General features: G+C 37.2%; 1 protein-coding gene across 1 annotated transcript in view; it reads right to left on the bottom strand.

Annotated features, from left to right (window-relative positions):
- The window catches only part of NRG3 (neuregulin 3), a 377,309-nt gene that overhangs the window by 92,129 nt on the left and 261,176 nt on the right, over positions 1–24,004 (bottom strand). The window contains 1 exon segment of the mRNA XM_062000750.1: positions 20,557–20,630. Coding sequence (XP_061856734.1) covers positions 20,557–20,630 — 74 coding nt within the window.

The following is a 24,004-nucleotide window of genomic DNA, read 5'->3' as shown; positions in this document are numbered from 1 at the left end:
CAGAAGTCACTCAGTAGTGAGCAGTATAATGTGCTAGTACAAAGCAGATTGAGTTCATCCCACTGGTACATGCTGGTCATTCACTTTCACGTAATGTTCAACAGAATTAAAGACAATGTTTTTGTGATTGGGATGTAAATGTAAAATCTCTGCAGTACTTTTGGATGCAGTTGATTGTTAAGTTGTGTATTTTACTACATTTTGGTCTCAGAAAAAAAAGGCCGACTGCTTATATTTTTCCTCAAGTTATGCCATGAAGAATTATCATTTGCCTTTTAATAGAACTGTCAAGGACCCATTCTCTCCAGTTTACTATATAGATTTGTATACCCCATACAAATATGAGTTTAGTCAGAACAGACAGTATGACAGCATAATTTTATACAACTGTTTGCAATTACTACAACAGCAGCTTCCACAGAGCTCTTGGTGATTTTTCAGAGCATTTGCAAGCATAAAGTATGTGTTAGGGAAAAAAAAAGTAATTTGCTGCAGCTGTGCAAAGTGGATTAAAGAAATCTATCAACAGTGACACAGATATTTAGAAATTTGAGATATTTTGCACATCTGAGCACAATTAAGATTTGGTGACATTAATAGTTATTTTAATGGCTAGATTAAATAAAGTCTTCTACTTTAGCCTCAGATATATGACACGTAAGAAAAAGGCAGACTTACAGGTTAGGAAAGTACTCTGGTTGTTCTTCACTTAAGTGGAGAGTTTGATCAATATGACAGAAGCAAAGAACCTGAGGAATCCACAAATTGTATGTGAAGTTTTGGCAAGTTATGTGAGAAGCAGTAGGACAAATATCAAAGGAGGGGTATAAAAGCTAGAAAACAGAGTATGGATGTAGGAAGAAGTGGTGGGAAAGGCTCTTCTCCAACAGCTTTAGTACTAAAGCTGTGAAGAACTTCCTTTTGCTTGCTGGGTCCTGTTCATATGAGAGAATTTGCTCGTTCTTTTGTAGCCATAACTGCATTGAGTCTATCCGGGTATTACCAGCTTGTCTTCCTAACTGCTAATTTCACAGAATCTTTACTTTTGGCTAAGCCCTTGGGTCAAAACTAATGTTACTGTTATATACATGAAACATGAAGCCTTTACTTTATCAGATGGTGCAGAACAGAGACTTACATGGAAGACTAGAAAAACAAGCGATCTTATTTTCTAAAGGGCATGTTGAACACAGATACTAAAAGGAGCTTTGCGAGCATAAGGGCAGTAAGAGAACAGAATACTTTGCTTAATTAGTCAATAATAAAAAAAGCCCATTAGGGAAGTTTAACACACTAACAGAGAAGTTTATAGAAGACAGCAACCCAGTTCCTTTCCTGAGGTGACTGTATGGTGATATAAGCTCTTCAGATTCATTAAGCTAGAGATTTATTCTTTATTTACTGTTGAAGATATTCTCAAGACCCAAAAGATCCTTTTTTGACCTTGAACTTTATGCTTTTGTTGTTACATTTGTCATCCATTCAAACCAGATCAGAATAATGCAAGAGGGACAAGACAGGAAAGAAAACCAGGCTGTGATTAATACACGTAAATTATGTTGAAAAGGGGGCCCATGGGAGTTACTGGGTTGAAGACAGACAAAATTACTTTTCTTCTTTAGGGAGAGGGGCAGGCAGAGCAGTATTAATGCAAGCAGGCAGATTAATTGGCTTTTGCTGAGCTCTGTGCTGTTGCAGCTAAACTGCTTCTACAACTTGACCTAATTCATTTAGAATTTGCTTGGGTATTTCCTCTTTCAAGCACAGGACATGCACAGTATGCAGTGGAAAGTCACATAGCCCTGTACCAAATACATTTCTTATGAGCAAATTGAAACCTCATAAAACATTGTGGCAGCACCAAATTGATCAGTTCAATCAAACAATGCCACATTACAAATTGTATAATCTAGTAAAAGAATTGGCATAGTAATTAAAATGTACTGCCAAAGGCAATTAGCAAGAAGCATCTAAGTTACAGGGCACTCCATACACATGTTGCGCAGCACTAGTGAGCATTACATTTATATACCAACAGGCCTCACCTTCTTCAATGTACTCTTAGGGCTGACTTCTCATTCTCCTAATGCACAAGATAGAAAAGCCTTTGAATTGCTTTGCCATACAAAAGATAACAAGTCTCTTTTACAGATTGTCTTTCTGAATGGCTTCAAACTGAAAGAGAGGAGACGCACATTAGATGTAAGAAAGAAGTTCTTTCCTGTGAGAGTGGAGAGGTATACCCAGAAAGGTTTTGGATGTTCCATCCCTGGCAGTGTTCAAGGCCAGGCTGTATGGGGCTTTGAGCAATGTGATCTGGTGGAAGGTGTCCCTGCCCATGGCAGTGGGGTTGGAATGAGATGATCTTCAAGGTCTCTTCCAAACAAAACCATTCTTGATTCTATGAAAATGGCCAAAAAGAAGCTGCTGCTACTCCCTTGCATAACAATGAGTCTGACAGCAAAGAAGTATCACAAAGGTAGAATTTCTAGACAGGGGAAACTCACTGTTTCCATTCCCTTTGTGTCACCTGAGTAATGCAAAATCAATGTTGTGAGCTGGAAAAATATCACACTTTATTTCTAGACTGGGCTCCTGTACCTCTGCAGGACATTAATGAAGGCAACAGAACACTGAGTCAAGAGCTAAAATTGATAATTATACAGAAATTACGGCCAGGTCTTAGGGTTCTACTGAGCAGACCTCTGAAAATTTCAGCTCCAGGGGTCATTATCTCAGCTTTTTATTTTGTTACATATAAAAGGAAGAGAAAACTTGTCTATCTCCTGTGAGAACTCAATTCCAACTCAAGAAACAAGTAGAGAAGTCAAGAAAATTCAAATACATTAGGTTTTCAAATCTTACTTTTAAGCAGATGCTACAGTTTTTAGTTGGTTCATGGATTGTAAAGGTAAGTTATGAGGAATCTAGAACAACTTCCTGAAAATAACTGGGCTGATTAACTAAAGGAGAGAAAAGGGTTTTTGCTTAGAACAAGAACAGAAACTAATGAATGTCTGTGGCCCATGCACACATGAAATTTATTTTTAAAAGGGCAGGTTTAAAAACAGAAAAAGCCTACACTCAATGTGCTTATCAGTGAAAACAGAAGGCTTACAAGACCCAGTACAGGATGAACACCGCTTTAAATTCTCACTCTGCTATAGAGTTTGAGCAGGCACAGTGCAACCCCATCACTGACCTGCCTGACCTTTGTTGCTGCAAAACCTTACAACTTACTGACTGCATTTTGTAACTGCCAAGAGTCCTACAAACCTGTTTGCAATGCAGACTTCCTTAGGAAGACCTGTAATGTGGTAGTTGGCATTATGTTACTTGACTTTGTAAAACCAAAACCACCTAAACAAACAAACAAGTACACATAGAATGGTAGGGTTGGAAGGGACCTTTAGAAATCATCTAGTCTAACCCCGCATGAGCCTTTTGTTTCTCAGTTGGTGTTCCTCTCCCTCTTTGTCTCCTCCCTGTTCTGTACTGGTGGTCCTCTATTTCTTCTCTTTAATGTGATGAGTTAGTCAGCGGTGAGAGTCTCTCTGGCTTTCAACCAGCTTCAGTGTTGATACAGGATGTTTTTTTTGATTTTTAAAAACTAACATCAATGGTTACTTAGTTAACATAATTGGCAACAATTTCTACATCTCTGAGTAGACAGGCATGACCATCTGCATACAATTCAGTATCAATAACAACTTCCCTTAAGACTACTGAAAACACGTTACCCCACACACCTTGCAGCACCCTTTAGAAAGGGTTGTCAAGTTCTGAGCTCTGTCATATTTTAAAGAGTACACTCAGGGGAAGTCACAAGACACTCATGAAATTTAAGGATAGATTCTGGGGAAATTCTCTATAGTTTTTGCGTTCTGTTTCTCCACAACCCTGCAAATACCTGTAAGGCCCCCTAGTAACAGTCCCTCTCCTTACAACAATTAAATGATGGAAAGCGAATCAGATACAAATAGTTCTGATCTCACTTCTTATCCATTACCAGTTAACCAATCCAACATCTGTTCTCAAATATTCTATCCACTTTCAAGATAACCAAACCAAGGCATGCAACACAAACACCATTTGGGACTCAAAAGAATGAAAAAACTCCCAAGCGATAACATTGCATACAAAAATTTTATTCAACCAGTCATTTCCTACCAGGCATTTCAAAGGCATTGAGGACTTAATTATTACAGAGCCTAAGTATAATTTCAAAATCTGGCTTAAGACATATAAGAGTCTAAATATTCTGAAATGTCCACAGGTGCTGCAATTCTGCTAACAATTTTGCACACTCTGCCTTTACTTTCTCCTCTTATGTAAGAGATTTTGCATTCTCATCCAGCAGATGCATTGTTTTACATTCATATAGTGCAGCTGCTGGTACCTAAGGCTTGAGAGATTTATGGATAATAAGGGGAGTGAGCAATAAACAAGTACATTTGGATGCATACCAACCAGAAGCTGCATCAGTCAATCAAACTACTGCACAACAGATACAAGTTTACAGATAAATGTGAAACCAAATACAATTCTCCAGTCATCCAGGAAAATTCTCCAGAAAAATGTTCTGTATTTCATAGTCCTGCCCTGACATGGATAATGCACTACTTGTCTCTTTGAACAAAACATACTACAGAAATTTGTATTCTAAGCCAACAAATGTGTTAAAGCAGAAAAGAATAGTCATTCTTCTATCAAGAAAAAAAAATTAGCAACTATATCAAGCAGTTTGTGTAACATGAAAGAAGAAAAATTTATGACAATGTTAGGATCTCAGCACATTCCAATTTTGCACAGAAAACAACTGTACTTAATCTACACAGTAACTGTTGTACTGGGCACACAGTTTTTGCATATGTTTTTCTGATGTAGATAGCACATTCTGTAACAATGACAACAATAAACATTTCTGTGTATGCTTATTTCATGAACAAGATGCCAAAATAAAGAACCATAGCAGCCCCAATCCAAATTTCACAACTTTCTGCACTTCCGTTTTTCAATTTTTAGCAATCAAAACCACTGAAATAAAAATAATGGTATAGGGAGAGCTCTGAATTGAGTTCTTGATTGTAAACCTGTACCATAAGTCAAAGGTGTCCTAACACAGTTCTCATTAACAACTCTGGGGAAAAATGGCATTTGGAGTTTAACATGCAGAAGGGACAAGCAGATATAAATCAGGGCACTCTCTGGTCAAAACCTAGAAAATAACATTTCTACTGCATTGATCAAAGTAGCTATGGCTACTCTAACTTTCCTTCATCTTCTATCTTTTTATGCCCAGCAATTTAAGACACTCAGAAATCTTTCAGAACACCTCCAAGTCCATCTTCAGCCATTTGCCTGATGCTGGAGCCAGATCCTGAGTACAAGCCCAAGGCAGTATTAGCAGCCAGGGTTCTGCAGACCTGAAGTCCAAGATTGTTGGTATCCATCACCTTGAGAAAGACTTTCCATTTGCTCCTCATGGCATTCTACCCCTACTGCTCTGTTGCCTTATACAATTAACCAGACCATCTTCAAATGTAGCATTTTCTTCCTTTCCCCTTCATTTGGTTTCAAGGTTTTTTTTGAGCCAATCACCTACTAAAATATTTGTCTACTCCTGCCACATATAATCTGCTGGTAAGGACTTTGTCTAAAGCAAAACAAATGGATGTGCTTAGGCAGTAATCAGGAATTCTCTGAACTCTTGTTTTTCCAAACTCTCTTCCCTTGAAGAATCTCTTAGCTAATGCCTAGCACACAGCTACGTTTCCTGCTTTTAAACTTTACTATCACACTTGGTAATATTATTTTCTTTGTTGCTGCTCTTTCTTCTGCTCAGATATGAACCATCTGCCATCCTGCTCACCAAACTACTTGTCAGCTTTAATATCTGTAGGCATTGAAGGATATTATAGATATGAATTTAATATTTTTCTTCCTAAATTTTGGGTTGAATATTGTAACAAGAAACTGACTATGAAGAAAAAGCAAAACCTTACAGTAGATAGAACAGAAGGCACATACCATGAGTTTTCAGTGTGCATTTCCTACCCCTTATTACAACCTCACTCAAGTTCTCTTTTGGCAAGCAATTTTAATGCTTTTCAGCACACCTAGATATTAGCTTGATCTAGAGTCTGGACTGGAAGGCAGGGAATATCAATTCTCTTTTTGATACCTGTTGCCCACTCTAACTTTGAATAATTCTCACTTTAAGGCTTAAGTAAGTGTCATTCTCATTTTAGTAAATCTCATTCTCACTTTAAGCTTAAGTAATTTTCATTTACAGGACAAACTCAGATGGAAAGTTAAAATATACAGCAGACTTTCCAAATCTTATTCTGGGCAAGCAAAGGCTAATTTGGAATTCATTTCAGCAAATGTCTCCACTTGAGCAAAATACTGATTCTGTAGTACAGTTGAAAAGAAACCCCAAAACAACCACCAATCACTCCTTGGGTTTATACTGTCCATCTTGACAGTTCTGTCCAGGGTAGTGTAGGAAGGTCTGAATATTAAGTGCAACACAAGAATGTGAGAGGTTAACTATCAACAGCCTTGCAAGATTTAGAAAAAGCTTTAATTTCACAAGTACTGAGCAGTATTGACTCAAGAAGCAGGGTGCTGATGTTGAATTATTCCAGTCGAGATATACCTCGAGTAGCTGAAATTAAAATCTAAGCAAGGTGAAGTTCAACCTGCCCCAAGATTATAAATATACAAAAATATGTTTTTCTTACTCTCCTCTTATGGCAACTTTGGTAACTGGAGGGGTAGGGGAGAAGGGGTGAAGCTAGAAACAAATGAAAAAGAAATACATTCCAATCTTTGTATGTGCTGAATTCTGCCAGTCAGCATCATAATGCTGCCAAATCACTGAGTTCAGCTAGGCATCTCTCCATTTGATAAGTTTTGTTGACCCAGCAGGGTCAACAGCCCTGCTCTCAGTAGAGATTTGCCCTAATAGGTACCAAATAATTTGACTCTATTAAGAATCTGTCAGACATAGAGCAGCTATGACTTTGAGTCTTCCCCAGATTGTCTTGTTGAAGCTATGTAACTGTATAACATCTAAATTTGTCTTTTACCTAATTTTCCAGGGTAAATTAAGGTTATCTTATTTCAGACATCTGGGGGTGGTATGAAAAACCATGTAGAGCCTATGCTGCTTTCACATCTTTTGGTATGAAGTTTCTGACTAATGCAGTGTTGAAGAAAGGAAAGGCCATGAAGGAACAAAACAGGTTATTCTGAATGTACCTTCAAAGGCACAGAGGGCTCATAAAGCAAGCAAAAAAAAAAAAATAAATGGGTCATGATCTCCTCAAGCAGATGCACTTCTATATTTAGCAACAACTACTATAGTCATTGACACCTTAAGAAAATGTCCTTATCACTACCCTATCAGGGCCCAACTTGTTATCTTTCTACTTACAAACCCATGTTATTACCCATTGTTCCTTCTAGTCATATAATTGTTTAGGTTGGAAAAGATCTTTAAGATCATGAAGTCAAACATAAAGGTAGCACTGCCATGTCCACCACTAAACCACCTCCCTAAGCATCACAAGTACACATCTTCTGGATACCTCCAGGCATGGTGACTCAGTCACTTCCCTGAGCAGTCCTGTTGACCCTCACACAATTGGCCTCGGCTCATCAATCCAGCCTGTCCAGCCTTCCTATCCTCAAGCAGATCAACATTTCTGCCTTACCTGGTGTGCCCTGCAAACTTAGTGAGGGTGTGCTCAATTACCTTGTCCAGATCATTGATAAAGATATTAAACAGAACTGGCCTTAATACCTAGAATTATTTACAACTGCTGTAAGGAAATAAAAATTGATGAGATCAATACTAGGTGTGATTCATCAGTTTTCCTTATTTTCCCAAAGTGGAAACATATATCATATCAATAAATGGTTGTCTTCCAGAAAATATTTGCTTTTGACTATTTACCACCTTGCTGTTTGACACATTGTTCCTGTTGTGTATTTAATAAATGGTCATTTCATTGTTTAGTTTGAACAGAAAATAAAATGAGCAATGAGGATGTAACAGGACACCTCAGAAGAGCTGATATGGTTTGTAGTATGAAGTTTCAGCACATGTACTTAGTGAATGTCAGTTAGCGAAAGTCAGTTTTGCACTACTACATCCAGACTGTAAAGTATGTTGGAGACAGGCAAGGACAGACTTTGTCTTATATTACTCTTACCCCTTTTTGTCAGTTTTCTGACAACAAGAACCACCTTATGTGTTTGATACATATTAATAAACAGCTTTTTATTTTTAAAAATAATCCTCAGCCACTCTTTCCAAGCAGGGATTTCCATTCTTCCTTTTAAGGTAAGTGCTTCTCACTTGGATGCTCCTGCTTGACAAGCTTAAATCTATCCTTCTCTAGACAAACAAGATTGCACTAATCTGCCAAAGCAGGTCAATTATACACTGAATGTGACAGCAGCAGGCACACAGAAAGTAAAAATGGTCCAAAACCCTACTGCGATCATGTGAAGAGACACAAGGATAAAGAGCTGTCTCATGGAGTCCATTCAGTCAGCTATCATTGCTCCACGTGGTGCTTGATCCAAAGTATCTTCAGTTAACAAGTTACTGAGTGTAGCATGTGAGAGACAATGCCCCGACACAGCGGCAGGGCACTGGCTTGCTTTTATCACACAAAGACGCAGTTATCACAGAATAGCTGTAAGTCTATACCATACATTGCAGGAACTTGTTATAAAGACGAAACAAAAACTAAAACCTAATTTACCCTGCCATCTGTTGCAGCAAAATTTGTAACAGTAATATAGAACTGGACATGATCTTTGATCTGTAATATGCAAAATTCTAAATTATTGTAATAGTCTGTTCTAGCTTCCAAGAGAAATTATGACTTTAAGTTGACTGTCTTGGCCTTAAAAACACGAACAGCCAAATATTCCCATTTTCCAGTGGATTAAGACATCCACTACTATCATACAAGACTGAATCAGCTTATCTAACTTATTTCTTTAGTCACCACATTTCCAACACCCAGAAAATCAATAATAAATTTATGAGAAAGTGTTGTTTTTACTTGGGAGTTGTACAGACTTCTACACATGTGCTTTTACAATTTTTTACAATTTTCTTCTGAAACAAGCCACCTTTTCTCTAAAAAGTGCACAGATAGCATTTTAAAGGCTTTTGAAGCATTTAAGCCTTTGAGTATTTACTGAACACTTACTGAAACTTACTGTTGTTACTGAAAACCTAACCAAAATGGTTGCTTAAAACTTGGAGACTGATAAAGGCAGCAAGTTAATGTGGCTTTAATAAGAGACTGAAACTTTCAAAGAGAACCATTTCAGACTGGAATACTTAAAGCCTTTACAGTAACCAAAAGTCTTTTTGTTTTGATATAAAAACATATATCCAGATTTATAATGACAGCTGTTAATCTCCACTGACCAAGAAGCACCTTCAAAATTACACTTTCACCACAACAGTGTACTAAATTGTCCGTCAGCTGCAGATGGAGCTGCTCAGGGAAAACTCCTGCATCAACAGGAGTCAGGCTGCTCAGCTTCATAGAGAAAGGCTTTTCAGAAGGATTCATTAATCCCAGAGACCTAAAATATGACAGATCATATCACTATCCAGAAAACTGCAAATTTGTGAGATAAACTGTAAATTGATGTAAACTGTTCAGCTGGATGCTTCAACTGTGCTTAGTATCTTTCATAAGAGTAGTTCTCCTGAGAATCAACATACATCAGCACAGCTTTTGGCAGGATCAAGACCTATGTCCATGTCATACATTTTGTAAACTTCTGTAATATATATGAGTACTAAGGCAAAATTTTGTCTTCTGCTGTCTCTAGCGTAGGGCAATAGTGTATAAAATACACGTTTTACTCTACCAGACATTTCAAGTCTAGCAGTTCATCACTAGAACTAGCTGGGAAACAGGAGAAAAAGCTAAGTCTTCCTCTTCCAGAAAAGGAACAAGAAAAGACACTGTCCCACTCTCTTTTCTGTAGTGTGATTGAGGCTTTCATCTGGAAGAGAGGAAAAATCAGGTGAAGCAGAAGCTGTGTTTCACCTGTTAGGGACATATATTCTGTTCTCTGCTAATTTGGGGGCTGTTTTCCTGGATCCTGTTTTTTTTTACACTTGAGTCTTCTTAAGTGTTCATATAGTGCCCAGCTTCTTTAGGATGAAAAAACTCTTCTGAACTTGAAAAACCTTTCCCAATAGAAGTACTATCGAGGCACAGAAAAAGCTTCAGTACTGAAAATACAACCTTTTTTATTTTTTTCCAAGAAAAAGTCATTTATATATTTAAAAAAAACCTCCAACAAGCAGGTTAAATTTAGATGCTGCCTTTCACAAATAGCCCCCACAGTGGATATTTTCTACCGATAAGCATCAGGTATTAACCTCTTTCTGTATCTTCAGAGATAATTGGAGCCAATTCCTTTGGATACAAAATGGAATGTAGACATCTGTTCACTGTAAACATGTAAAGAAGCTTTTAAACACTAAATTAAATTGCAAATGGTATTTTTTATTTCATTATGTGGCAAAAGTAAAATGGATATATAAGGAAGAATGGGAAGTCTAAATGGGACAGACCAGGCAACACATGAAAAACAATTTGTCATCTAGGCATTCATCTAGTAAGTAGGAAACTGGTCCAACAGAGCAAGGAGTCAAACCTTGTTTTCAGAGAGGGACTTAAGGCCATACACAGAAGTGATATGGTAAGAAATCTCAGCAGAGGCACGTGGCAAATACTGAGTGGTAGCAGAGATCAGCAGAGAGAGAACAGACACTAATAAAATGGTAATCTTGAAGGCGAAAAGTCCCTCAAAATGGGACAGGAAAGGGATATGTTGGAATAAAGGTAAGAAAAGAAAACAAACAAAAAAGAAACTAGAGTAGGAAATTAAGAAAAGTAAGCCAAGAGAGGAGTGGTGTCTTGAAGAGTAGAATACATAGTTAATTTTGGTTTTGATGGTGACAACCCAGCTGAGATGCTAAAATAGTCAGAGAAAATGGAAACAATATCAAAGAGCAGAACTACTTTCAAAAATCAAATGGGCAATGACAGGCAGAGGTTGACTCCTACATTCAGTTGCTCAGCACTTTACTACTGTTTTCCTCATACAAACATTCAGAGCTATGTTGTCAAACCTGTTACTCTGGCTGTGTACAGAGGTAAAAAAAGAAACTTTCTGTTTCCCAAGTCCCTTCTTAACCTGCAACTGACGATGGCTGCAAACAATTGGACTTTTTCTCTGCAGCAAGCTAGTACTTGCAGTGAGAGCAAAGAGCCAGAAGCCCTGGAAGCAGGGTGCTCTCTGAAAAATCTGGAAAGGAATCATGTCCTCCCAATATAAACAATCTGTAACTGCCTGTTACAATCTGTTCTTTGGTTTATTCCTGGGACAACATTGATATGGTTTGTCCTTTAAGAAGCCATTTCCATGATCAAATTTATCACTGAAGAAAAAGAACACATACCCTCATGGTTGGCAATTTCAGTCCTCCAATGGTCAATACAAAAATGTCTAGCAAAATAGTAGTAGTCATACATGGAATAAAAGTAATGATAGAACAATGTAACCTTGAAGGATTCATTAATAAAACATTTACTATTTTCAGTGAAATCAAGATTTTTACCATTTGCTCTTTTTGAGTCAGGGAATAATAGTTTCATAAATGGATAGCTTTGCACAGTAGAATTTTCACCAGAAATAGTTGTTCCCTGTTGCCAAATATGATTGTTATGGAAGGCCTGAGAAATAAGCCTGAAAATGCTCTCAGAAGTCGCAGAACTATCTTTCTTCTTAGAAGACAATAATTACTTTGATGTGATAATCAAACTCACAGCAATGCTGACCCCTAATGTTTTTAGTAAGATTGCTATTACCCTGGCAAGATATGTATATACACATATTAACCCCAAACAACTGGTCTTCAATCTAAACACAGAGCACTTACCACATTAATATTGAACACTTATTCCAGGTTTTCCTTAGTAAATATTGTTCAAATGAGCTAATCAACACTGGCAGAAGCTCCAAGTGACATCAAAAGTCTAACACTAACAATTGCCTTTAATAAGCATCCTTGTAGTGGGGTATGGACTTAATGCAAAGACTGAAGATCAGTTAAAGAGCACAGATGCTCTTCAAAGTATTAGTTTTGGGAAGACGATCAGCGCACTCACAAGAGAATTGGTGATTTTCATGTTTCTAATGTAAAAAGGGAGAATACTTTAATTCTAGGAACGTGCTCTGAGAATAGTGTGTGTTGGACTGATTTCGAGCTTTGTGCCTGTAAGAATCAGTGCAGAACTTGCCTTCCTGTTATTTATTACTTGCACTTATATAGCTCTACTGTGGACAGATCAGAGTTTCAGGCACCCCACAACTTTCTGACTTCTTTGCATACACATGCTGCACTTTTTTACTAGAATCATTTTAACACAGAACAACTCATAGTAGGGGGGCAAAACATCCAATTCTGACTTAGATTGAATCCAGATAAATTCAATGGCAAAAGATTAGTTTCCAAAAAGAGAAATCAATTTCTCTTCTCCATGTGCTCTTACTAGTTATGACATCTTTATGAAATCTATATCACGCCATTTCAACCAGTTCTGAGGAACTTAACATCAAAAGTGTGACTAAATCACTGAGATATAGTGAAATGGTGCTGCTAAAGTAAAATGTTATTTGGACAACTGAGTAGCTAATTTACAAAGATAGAACCCCACCAAATGAATGCTTTCCAGCTAAACCACTGTCACATCTCGTGCAGTTTTCCTGCATGTTGTCTTATGATAACCCATCTTTGCTTATAATTTTCTCCCTGAGCATGTATAACTATGCCTGGTGCACTGCTGAATTTTCCTCTTAGAAGGCCTGAGATGTGATCTGACAAGTCAAATGATTGATTGAACCTTGTCTGTGCAGGCAAAATCAGAGAAGTCCTTCTGAAAGACAGTGTGAGAATGACACCAACAGTAACATATCATCAATATGAAGACTATGAAAGGCAGAAAAGTTCGTTCCTCAGACTAATAGGCTAAGTTTGATACTTCCAGAGAGAGTGTCACAGAACATACACTTCAAGCTATATTTAAACTTGAGGTTTTCCAGACACGGGATGGCCATCAGCAGATTTAGGCAATCACAGTGTGCTTGTAAGAGGAGGGGATAGGAGGAGCTGATGCTTCAGCCGCTCATCACTTCAGAAGGTGCTTGTTTTGGCAAGCGCTGCACCGCCTCTCATTCAGACACAAAGGTGAATGCAGCGCTCACGGCACAGCGCGATTCGCAGCTCCGGCCCTTACATAAGAATCTAACCTCTATTCACAGCCATCTGCTGTGGCTGTTGTGTAACAAGCCACAGTTGGGTGTTTCTGCCATCATATGGCAAATTTCCTTAAAATACACGTGCAAAAAAATCACTACACAAAGACCTAGAAATTCCTTAACTAGATGCAAGCCCCAAATTTCACAGATGAATGGTGGTTTGGGAAGCCAACCTTCAGGCTCCTCTGCATGGGGCTGCTCTAATTTCCTCCTTGGTTTCTAGCACCTGTGGCTTAGAGGAAGATACATTAATTAAAACTTTTTGTTGACTGGGATTTTTACTACTAGATATCTCCATTTTCTGTCTTCCTTGGGATTTACACTAAAATCAAACAAAAGGAATTTTCGATTTCATTACTATCCTTCCAGATATAGGCAGTTTTTACAGAAGAAGGAGGAAACAAGTGTTTTTGAGGTTGTTTTATTGTTTGGGTTTTTTTCCCCACAGCTGTCAAAGATATTGCATCTACTGATTCCAATGTCTATCCATAAATTTCTACAGAGGTGCAGTCTTCACAAGCAGAGTTATGGAAAACCACTTCCTGTGGCCTAAAAGTCAAGGCAAAGCCAGATATATCAGAGTGCTTTAAATGAAAGGTTTTGAAAGTAGAATATTGATAAACCTGATGCCAATATATTCTTGAATTCCAATAAAGAACCAACATTTTCTTTAAAACTAATAAAAGGATTTGGTCAAATTCGGATGGAATTTTTCTACTTTTCCAAAGCAACCTGTGTGTTTTCTTATTGAAATGTTATTTTAGGTAATACTAAATAGAGATAGACACGAATTTGGTAAAGGCTGCCAATTCATTTAAAATTGAAATATGAAATGGAACACGATTGTAAACTCCCCTTCAATGTTTCCAGAAAGAAAGCTGGGGTGGGGGTGTTGTACAAACTCATTGCTGGTTGTTCTTCTAAGTGGACTAGGAGTTCAAGGAAAGTAGAAGCTCTGAAAGTAGAAAGCTCTGTTATTGCACACAGAAGTAACGAAAGCATTTCAATTTAGTGCTATCTGGAAACAACTCTCACAGTAGCGGCTTTTGCTGCTGTTGTTTTTACTTGAGAAGAGCAACATGAATGTAGATTCCTAGAATTAATTTAAAATATTCTCCCTCTACATTAGAAATATGAAAAACATCAATACTCTTGTGATATTTAAAAATTGATTCCACAGTATTGATAGAAAAAAAATGCTGATTAACATCTACATTACACATTGTGTAGTACATATCACCGTTAGCTTACCTATAGAAACAAGTATTACTTCCACTGGTTTCCTACACATTCAAATTTTAAAGATTGTAAGAAACTAATATATTATCACAACTGATAGTGATTTTGAGTGTGATTTTCTTTGCCCACTGCATTAGCAGCAGATTTGTGATTTCATTTAATCTCTCTTGGGCTTCAACTTTCTCATACATTTTGACAATGAACACATTCATGCTTCTATTCATCAACCAGTGAACCACTTCACTGATGCTTTGTTAACATTGCATTTCTGGATTTGAGCATTTCATTCCAGTGCTGCAGAATACAGTCCAAGTTCCTGGTTTGTTTGGTTTTTTGAAATCCAAACAAACCAACCAAACCTTAACCACAAAGTAAATCATGAAGGTTCATTCTATTCACATAAAATTTTACAGCTTCAGCACAGCTCAAATTCGAAAATACATCATCTTTTACAGTCTGTATCCTGAGGTCTCCACCTACACTTGATCCCTCATTACCCCAAGGATATCTCTTCTTTCTTATTTAACCTTGCTGGGGTTTCATATTCCCCAGCCTGACTCTCATGAGATGTATCTTTTCTCCTCTATAGATAAATTCATTAAAACTGAAGTGACTGTGTTGCTTTTCTCCGTTATTGCTATTTCTATTATGGCAGTTCCTTCCTTTCAATCTTTAATGCATCAACACTAATCTAGGTTGATTTGTGATGTATTTGAACTGGAGGAACTCTGTTTATACATCCCTATAAAGAAACCGTAGTTCACTGAAATGTCATAGCCACTTGATGGATGTTAACAGATCTTATACTGACTTGTCATTTTCAGTGACTTCACTTAGCCATTGTCACCACATAGCTTTTAAAATCCAACTTCACAAGGCAATAAAATATTGCCTTTTGATTGTTTCATTTTTAAAAAAATCTTAATATCCAAGATTAACATTAATAATTTTTATCCTGTGAACACACAGTTGATGTGGCACTCCTTGCAATTAGACTGATAAAACAGCATAAAATGACAATCACTACAGAAGAAACAGTCTGCAGCTGCTCTATCCATATGCTTTTTTAAAAAAACACAGAACAGTCTTAACCAGATGACAATTACTGAAGAAGGGCTTAAAAATCTTTTCTGTTTGAGATAAAGTTAAGCCACAGAATTCAGATTTAGATCTATATTTCAAAAGGCCTCTCTGGGGTTAAACAAAGCTCTGTGTTAAATCTGGTGTAGAAGGATGTGCCCTCCGCAAAACTCAGGTATCCGCCTCTGGCTAGACAGTCCTATTTTCCCTCAGTTCAAAATGGCAAAAAGCCCAAGATTTTTGTTTGGGTTTTTTGAGTTGTTGGGTTTTATTTGAGGGGCTGAATGTGGGCCTTAAGGCTTTGAATACATTTCTGGAGAAAAGTTGGGTTTTTTTTTCCTTTCTAAACTACCTGGAGTTGTTTTACTTAATTTATATTCCCAGTCTTCCAGGACAGGGATTTTTGAGTCTTTGCTGTATTACAAGAGGTAATCTAAGAATGACTAACTGCAGATGCCACTTACAGGTTTCTCTTTGATGAGATTCAAAAAGAAACACGATGTCTGCCATGGTGTCATGGGTTAAAGCCTTATAAAGACCAGAGGCTACAGCTAGCTCTGTAGAAACAACACTTCTGACATCTGAAAAAGCCAGTTTAACGGGGCAACCTGGTGTAACCTGGTGGAAACAATAGTGGGAAAAAAGAAATAAAAATCAATGTTGAAATCAAGTGCCCATTTTAAGAAAGAACATAAATGACAAATCTGGGCTGTGCATAAATTTTCTGTGCAAGTTGAAAAGACTTGAAATGCTCAGTGCAGGGATGATAAAACCTGTTTCTAGTACCTAGTACATGCTGATTGTAAGTGGTTTAATAATGATCAGCTTATGGAAGCAATTACATGCTGGGGTGGACTGCAACAGCAGGAACACAGTCTAACAACCTATATGCTCTCCATCCAATTTTTCTTCTTTTAGAAAATGACGCATTTCTTTTGAAAAAGGATCAGATAACATTCCCAATATTTGATATCTATCCCTCTTCACTAGAGCTTCTGAGGCCAAATGGAACAACTTTACTCATATGTCAAATATATGTTGATATGTCATATGTAAAATTAACATCAAAGAACATTATAAAACTGAAATACACTTTTTGGACAAAGTAGCTTTCAATATTAAGAACCAAATAGTCAATAGTTGGAGTTGGATACTTTGGTAAAAAAGGGATAAAGTGACAAATCTATTCTCAATGACTTGTTCAGTGTTTTGGAATATCTGCATAGAACAGTCCAAGCTTTGAAAGTTATACTTCGCCTCAGTATAGAAATTATTCAAAAGAAATATCTGCAGCCTACATACAACTTACCTTTCAAGACTCATTGGGCCAGGCAGGTCTATTCCAGAACACTATAAAGGATAGTACATGAGTGCATTTGTACAATTTATGTTGTATACAGGTTCCAAATCCTATAGATACACACAGGATTACACATGCCTGAAAAAATCACTTGTACATAAAGTTACATTCAAGCTGTATTTATAATATCAAAAAGGTAAGCTCTCTACCATTGTCATGAACTATATTTATAGAGATGTTAACCCAGGTGGAGAAAGCTGGAGCAACATTTCAAACATACTTCTATCCTTTCCTTCCAGCATGTGACTGCTATGCCTGCTATGTAACTTTTCTTTTTGTCCCATCAATATTTCCTCTATAGCTCAAGGAGAAGATGACACAGAGAGTTCAGGGACTTGTCCTGTAAGGTATCAGCAGGGCTGACAAATTCCCTGCTCCTGATATTGACTGTGAGCACAGGTTGCAGCGTCATGCAGCATGCAGCCTTTTCCCTTATTTCCCTGGTGATGTCACTCATTTTGTCAGGGTCCTTGGGGCTCCCATGGTTTAGGTAGGTTTCTCCCACATTCCAAGACTAATAAATATCTTCTCAAACTTCTTGTGTTTTGGGTTTTTTTTTATGGGGGGAGTTGGGGGTTTTTTTGTTTGTTTGTTCATTTTGGATGCTTGAATGTCCAGCGAAGGGCCTGTGTTTTGGCATTGCTCTGTGTATGTTCTACATCAGTTTTCTCATGAATTTGATCCTAAATTTTTTCTGAAGGAAGGTAGCAGCCAGCAGATCTGACTGCAAAAAGCCATGGATGTCAATTCAGGAACTCTGAAATATCATCACGTAGTTTCAAGAGGTTTACTGAAAACAGAATCTTAAATATCTTCACCACTTTGTTTAATTGAACTACAAGAACATGATTTAGCATGCATTAATCCCTATTAAGTACGTCACAATTTGTATTCATATCTGTGACGTGAAGTCAAGACCTACCTAATATACATAAAAAATGAGATTAAAAAGCTGGGTTTGATATATTGCAGAGCCACATCACATTATTTATCACTATGCAGCCTCAGATAATAGCCATGCTGAATGAGCATGAAAAGACTTATGTGTGTAAATAACTAACAATTTTAAGACAATATTGTTGCTATTTTCTAAGTGAATGGTCCAGACTCCCTTCCCTTTAGTTACAGGCATATGTTCTGAAACTGCACCGTCACTGGCAAGGTAAGACTAAAAACATTTGTGCATGTATTTCAAGCACTCAAACCTCAAGTAAACTAAACATTATTATCAGATGCATCATTAGCAGTTCTGAACATATTACCGAGAATCCTAAGCAATCACACAAAATTCAAATGAGCCAGAATTGCTTGTAAAACTTGCCTGACACCAGCCAGTCAAGTCAATCACTGCTATGTGCAGTCCAAACACAAGAGCACTCATCTGAGTATTCAAAAACCTGCTTGTTTCTGAAGCCACCTCCAAATTCATCCTTTTATGTTTTTCAGCAGCCCTCTCTCTTATGAATTCACAGTAACCACAAAACAAAGTTTTTGCAAAGAAACACCAGAGCCTTTAGAGATGATTACAGCATCAGACACTTTTTACACTCCTCACGTTATGCAAATAGCAAATATTTCTGTCACTAAGTGTTAATTATCAGCATGGTATTAACTTTTGCCTCTGCAGAAGGAAGATGAATACATTATTGATTAACTCCTGAGCAAACTGTTCATGTTGTCACTGTTAGCTGCAACAGAAAGTTTCTCTTATCTCCTCTTCAGGCTAGGCATGCTTGAAACAAGTGCATATGTACATACATGCACAGAGATGTATCACACTATGCCAACACACAAAAACGGACCTGAGTAGAAGCTTTTCCTCTTTTCTTTTGAATACAAGTTAAATTTCAAAACTGATTGGGAAAGTACCTATCTCACATAAACCTTTATTGGTTGAGCCACAGGTATGTCCAGTGGATCTATGTCAATGCCAGTCCAAGGTCCCCTTTCTTACGAACTCCAAATAGCATAATTTTGAAAGGAAGCCTCAATAAAACAAAACAAAACTGCCTTTGTAGTCAGAAGGTGTTAAAAAGGACATTTCAGCAGAACTTTAGCTACTGAGCAGGGTCAAGTAGCTGAACTATTTTACAGAAACAATGCTGTCAGAATCCAACCAGAGTAAGTAAGTATCTACCAAGCAAAGAGAAACAAATCTGTGCAACCACCACAATGCTGCAAAGAAACAATACTGTCTGCAGTATTTAAAAACTGTGGGGCTTTCGTTTCTGCTAGATATGGCTTAACCTGGGAGTCTCTTCTGTGCTTTGTAGTGTATCTGTATGATTTCACCTTTACTTTTGAGAGAGTAAAGCTAGAGTCCCCTGTTAATACCAAGTCAGATAGGTACAACCCTGTCCTGTTGTTAATTTATTGTCCTTTCTCCCACTTTTAGGATACAAAGTATCTTTTTTCTTGACATATACACAATTACTGTGTTGACACATGCACATAATATTTGGCAGAGGTAACATCTGCCTACTCATTATAGACTCTGCACTTCACCATTAAAGGTGAAGGAAAAGGAAAAGCTGAACAAATGCAAAGCTAATTATAATGGGAGCTATATAACAGAGAACTACAAAACAACAGGTGTCTTTGGCAACAGGCTTTCACATGGAAAAGCACAAGAAAATAAACAGAAAGCACATAAAAGAGACTAGAAGAACAAGCATTGTTTTTCAAAAAACCCCACAAAACAACTCAAATAAAATTTTTAAGAGCATCCAAAAGCAGAAGACTTAGTGTTAACAGTTTGCAGGTATAAGAACAAACCAAAAGATTGGATATGACCCTTTGTTGTATGTCACTTCATTTAAAATTTGAGATAAACAACGTGAATTAGTATGTGGATTTACTTCCAAGAAATTGGATCTTGGATTGTATTTTTGACATAATTTTATTAGTCATCAGAAGGGCAAGAATGAAGTAGGAGAACATATAGGCAGATGGTGTTCTGGCATATACTGAGCATTGTAATAGAAGCTTACTTAGTCTCCAGACTACTGTCTGAAAACGTACTTTAGCTCTGAAAATACAGAGCAATTTCACTTCCAAAAGTGAAAAAAAAAAATTGAGCTTTGTGTAAAGTGACATCACATATTTTCAAGGAGATTATAATCTCTGCAGTGCCAGACAATATGAATTTATATTCTTTTGAGGCAACCACTTTACAGCCTATACTTGATTTCCTTTCACATTATGGCATTTTATCTTCACTAAAAAATAGAGAAATGTAACTATTTTGGCTTTAAGCTTTATTCCAAATCATGAGGAATCAAGTCCTCTGAAAACCTGTTCTGCTGCAGCAGAAGAAGGTTTATAAAACACAGAGTGGAGTATGTTTTATGTTTTTATCCTACCAACAAAACCAGCACTGCTCTCTACACACATCTGTAGCAATCCATAATGTGCCTCCTGACAATAGGCAAAGGGTCATCTCACACAACAAGAATTGCCTCCAGCATGGATTAAAAATAGAAGAAAAACATTTGACATACTTGGATCTGACAAGATTGAGTCGGTTTTCGGCAAAAATTGGTCACAGCGGACTCCTTGGTAGCCCTCTTTGCACCTGAGAAAAAGGGGATAAATGACAAACATACGCATGCGGTAGTCAAAGGTTAATTTCAAGGTAGTAAAATCAACTGAAACTCTCCCTGTCAGCTCTGTGAAAGACTTGCCTATTTACAGTTACTTCAACTATTACAGAAGCAAGTTTATTACTGAAACACATCGGAAGTACATAAAACCATTTCTATTTCAAAAAAGCCCTCACAAATGTTTTTGATTTTGGAAAGTAACAACCCTTTTTTTTTGACTGTGAAAAGTGGCATCATTTAAACACAATCCTTCCTTTAAACATAAATACAGTGAAACAATCAAAGAGAAATAGACATATTTATAATAAAATAAACTCCTCAGTTAACAGAAAGCTTTATAATCCTTCTGTACTGTAGGAACCATCAGATTAACACCTTGTTTACCTTTCACTGTTTGAATAAGCAGGTAACACTTAACTAGGCATTTGTTTTAAGACTAGTTTCTACCATGCTTAAAAGATAACATATTTAGACATGATACACACCATAAGGCATTGATGTAAGTGGACAGTCTTAGACATCTGTGGGATTAGATTTTAAAGCACATAAACCAGAACACTCTCCCTCGTAAAAAACAAGAACTAGCTTTGTTTAACATTCTAATATTATTACTATTTATCTTGAAATCTTACTTGGAAGAAATTCCATTTACTGCATTTGGACTGTTCTGAAGGAGTCTCTCTCATTTCAACTACATGTATCAGAATCAGACCTTAAATTATTTATTTGCCAGGCAGTTTTCCAGAGAAAAGTGATGGATGCTTCAATTATAAATGATAGCAACAAAGGCGCCTTATCTCCCAAAGCTCTTGCACATCATATAAACAATATGCTCAAATCAGCATCACCACCTTCATTAGGATTGACAACTGCAGCTTGAATGATGTAATGTCTGCCCCTGCACAACTTTTCTATTTAGGTTTCTTCTAAAAGTTGCCCTTTTAAATGTTTTTAATGGCTTAATAAATTCCTGCTTCAATATGAAGTGCATCTCACCAGCATTGACTCCGGGATTAGTAAACAGATTTGTGAGCAAATACATAAATTATAAGGATTCCCACTGGACTCAAAAATGTAATAAAAGCCTATGATATGAAAAGTATTTAAACTTTCCCTTTGGCCTTTCTCCTTGATGGATACTGAATGCAACTTTGGCAATCAGCTTCTTCCTGCTACTCACCTTTCTATAAAAAGATTGACTAGGAAAAACTGAATTCAGATCCTATGTCAGTTGTTACAAGTTATCAGACAAAAAGAAAGTTGTAATTTATTTTAAAAAATGCATGCTCAATTAAAATTATCCACTAATCAGTAAAACTGAAGATGACTCCATATACTCAGATATGCACCTTTTGACTCTGATTATTAAGTATCAGAAGTTGCGTCACATCAAACGGAGTTGGTAGACCTCAGCTCACACTCTTGAGGAGAGTTGGTAGACCTCAATTCAGGGTTTAAGAGCAATATATGTGGGTGGGGATATTCTTATCTTTGCATTAGCATTTTCTAGGAACTTTCTGACATATATTTGTACCTGACTTGGTTACTATTTCTCTATTACAGACTTCAAACTCTCTGTGTTAAACTGTTAGTCTGCAAGTTGTAAAAGTGTTCATCACATGGCCTAATTCCATAACGGAAAACTTTGATACTATGTGTGAGGATAGTCACAGAATGCTATCTCCTGGAAGAGCTGTACTGAATGCTCATCTGTGTGTGTGAATAACCATCAGCCAAGAGCAGGCAGCGTAATGTTAAAAGGATCCATGTCAGTGGGAACAACCTCTCCCCTCCTCTCTGATGGCCAGTGGGGCACATCTGAGCCAGAAGCTCTGAAACCTTTCTTTTATCACTCTGTTCTTCACATCACAGAATAGACATTTTATACTATCTCACTTCACAGCTGAGAAATAGAGTTTGCACCATTTATTCCAGCTGTCAGATGGTCCAGGTAATTAATTTTGGTTCAGCTAAGTAATTGCTCATGCCAGAATGTAAGTAGAGACTTTTTGCTGCCAACAAAATTGGTCCCTCAAAAACAATTCGATGCAAGACTCCTGTAACTGGAAAAGTATCACTCCAGTGCAAGACTCTAAGTTAGATGTGATTCCATGACACTGTCTTTCTGACTTTTTAAGACTAATAGGCTGGAACACAATTTGTCAGAGAGTCACTTAGATTTACAATTTCTCCCTTGCAAAAGTCAGCATCCCTGGAACCTGACTGAACTGCATGCTGCCATGACACAACACAGTCTGGAGATAATGACAGACATGGATTTCTTCTCTTTAAATGTATTGGTTATCATATCAAACTATTACTTTTATCCTGACTTTATCATACATACACTGTTGTTTTCCTGTATCACTATGAAACTGGAGTGTGCAGTGATCAGCTGATTGACTGACCTGGAAATGTCTAAAGTAACATTTTCACTTACCTGTGCACTTCAATGAACATGCCATAAGAGGCACACTTTCAGAATTTAGTACAGAGCTGGTTGATATATCAAAGGATACAAATCCTTCAATGCAAGAACATAATCTTACACTTAAATAAATACTATGGCCATATATAGCTTGTTTTTAAAAATTCTGTTCATTTTTCAGGAAAGAGAAAAGCTAAATCTTCTACTTTCATTAACAAGTGACTTCTGAAATCCATAAGACACCAATTAATAGCAATAATTGCTCTGCCAATATCACATCAAAGTTCAAACCTTTGTAATTAAGCCTTGTGAAATCAGTCTTGTAGAATACACATTTGTCTGTGATACTGTCACAATATGCCAAAAGCTGATTATTTTGTGATATCCTATATTTGCAAAAGACTCTGCCATCCATCCTAAATGGTCAGATAGCTGTGCACCCAATGCCTGACAGGCACGCATGCTGCTAATTGGCATGACACCTCAAAGGGAAAAAAAAAACCCAAATCCATCACAAAACCCCCTATTAAAACCACACAGTTATGTCACACAGAGTTCAGGAAAGTCCAACTGAGGTAATTCAATATTGTCATATGCTGTGCAAATTGCTCCACATTTATGGATATATTAAAAAAGCTGTGAGCAATCAGGGAAATCTTGGGAAATGCAGCTGCTTCAGAAATGATCGTTTGGTTATATGACAAGGAAATGGTCTTATTGTTAGATATGCTTTTAAAAGAAAAGAAAATGAAAGTAGAATAACATATTGCTTGTAGTGAAGCTAAAGCTCTGATTTGCATGTGGGATCCTTGCAGCAAGGGGTGGAAAGGACAGCCTAAGCTCCCTTCCACTACCAGAAATCCCTTCTATGATGAAGTGCTGTGCTGTATGAGCAGGCTAGGGCACACGCTTAAGTGT

The sequence above is a fragment of the Colius striatus genome, chromosome 8 (genome assembly GCF_028858725.1).
Source record: "Colius striatus isolate bColStr4 chromosome 8, bColStr4.1.hap1, whole genome shotgun sequence".
Taxonomy (NCBI): Eukaryota; Metazoa; Chordata; class Aves; order Coliiformes; family Coliidae; genus Colius; species Colius striatus.
This window is presented reverse-complemented; position numbering and strand designations above follow the sequence as displayed.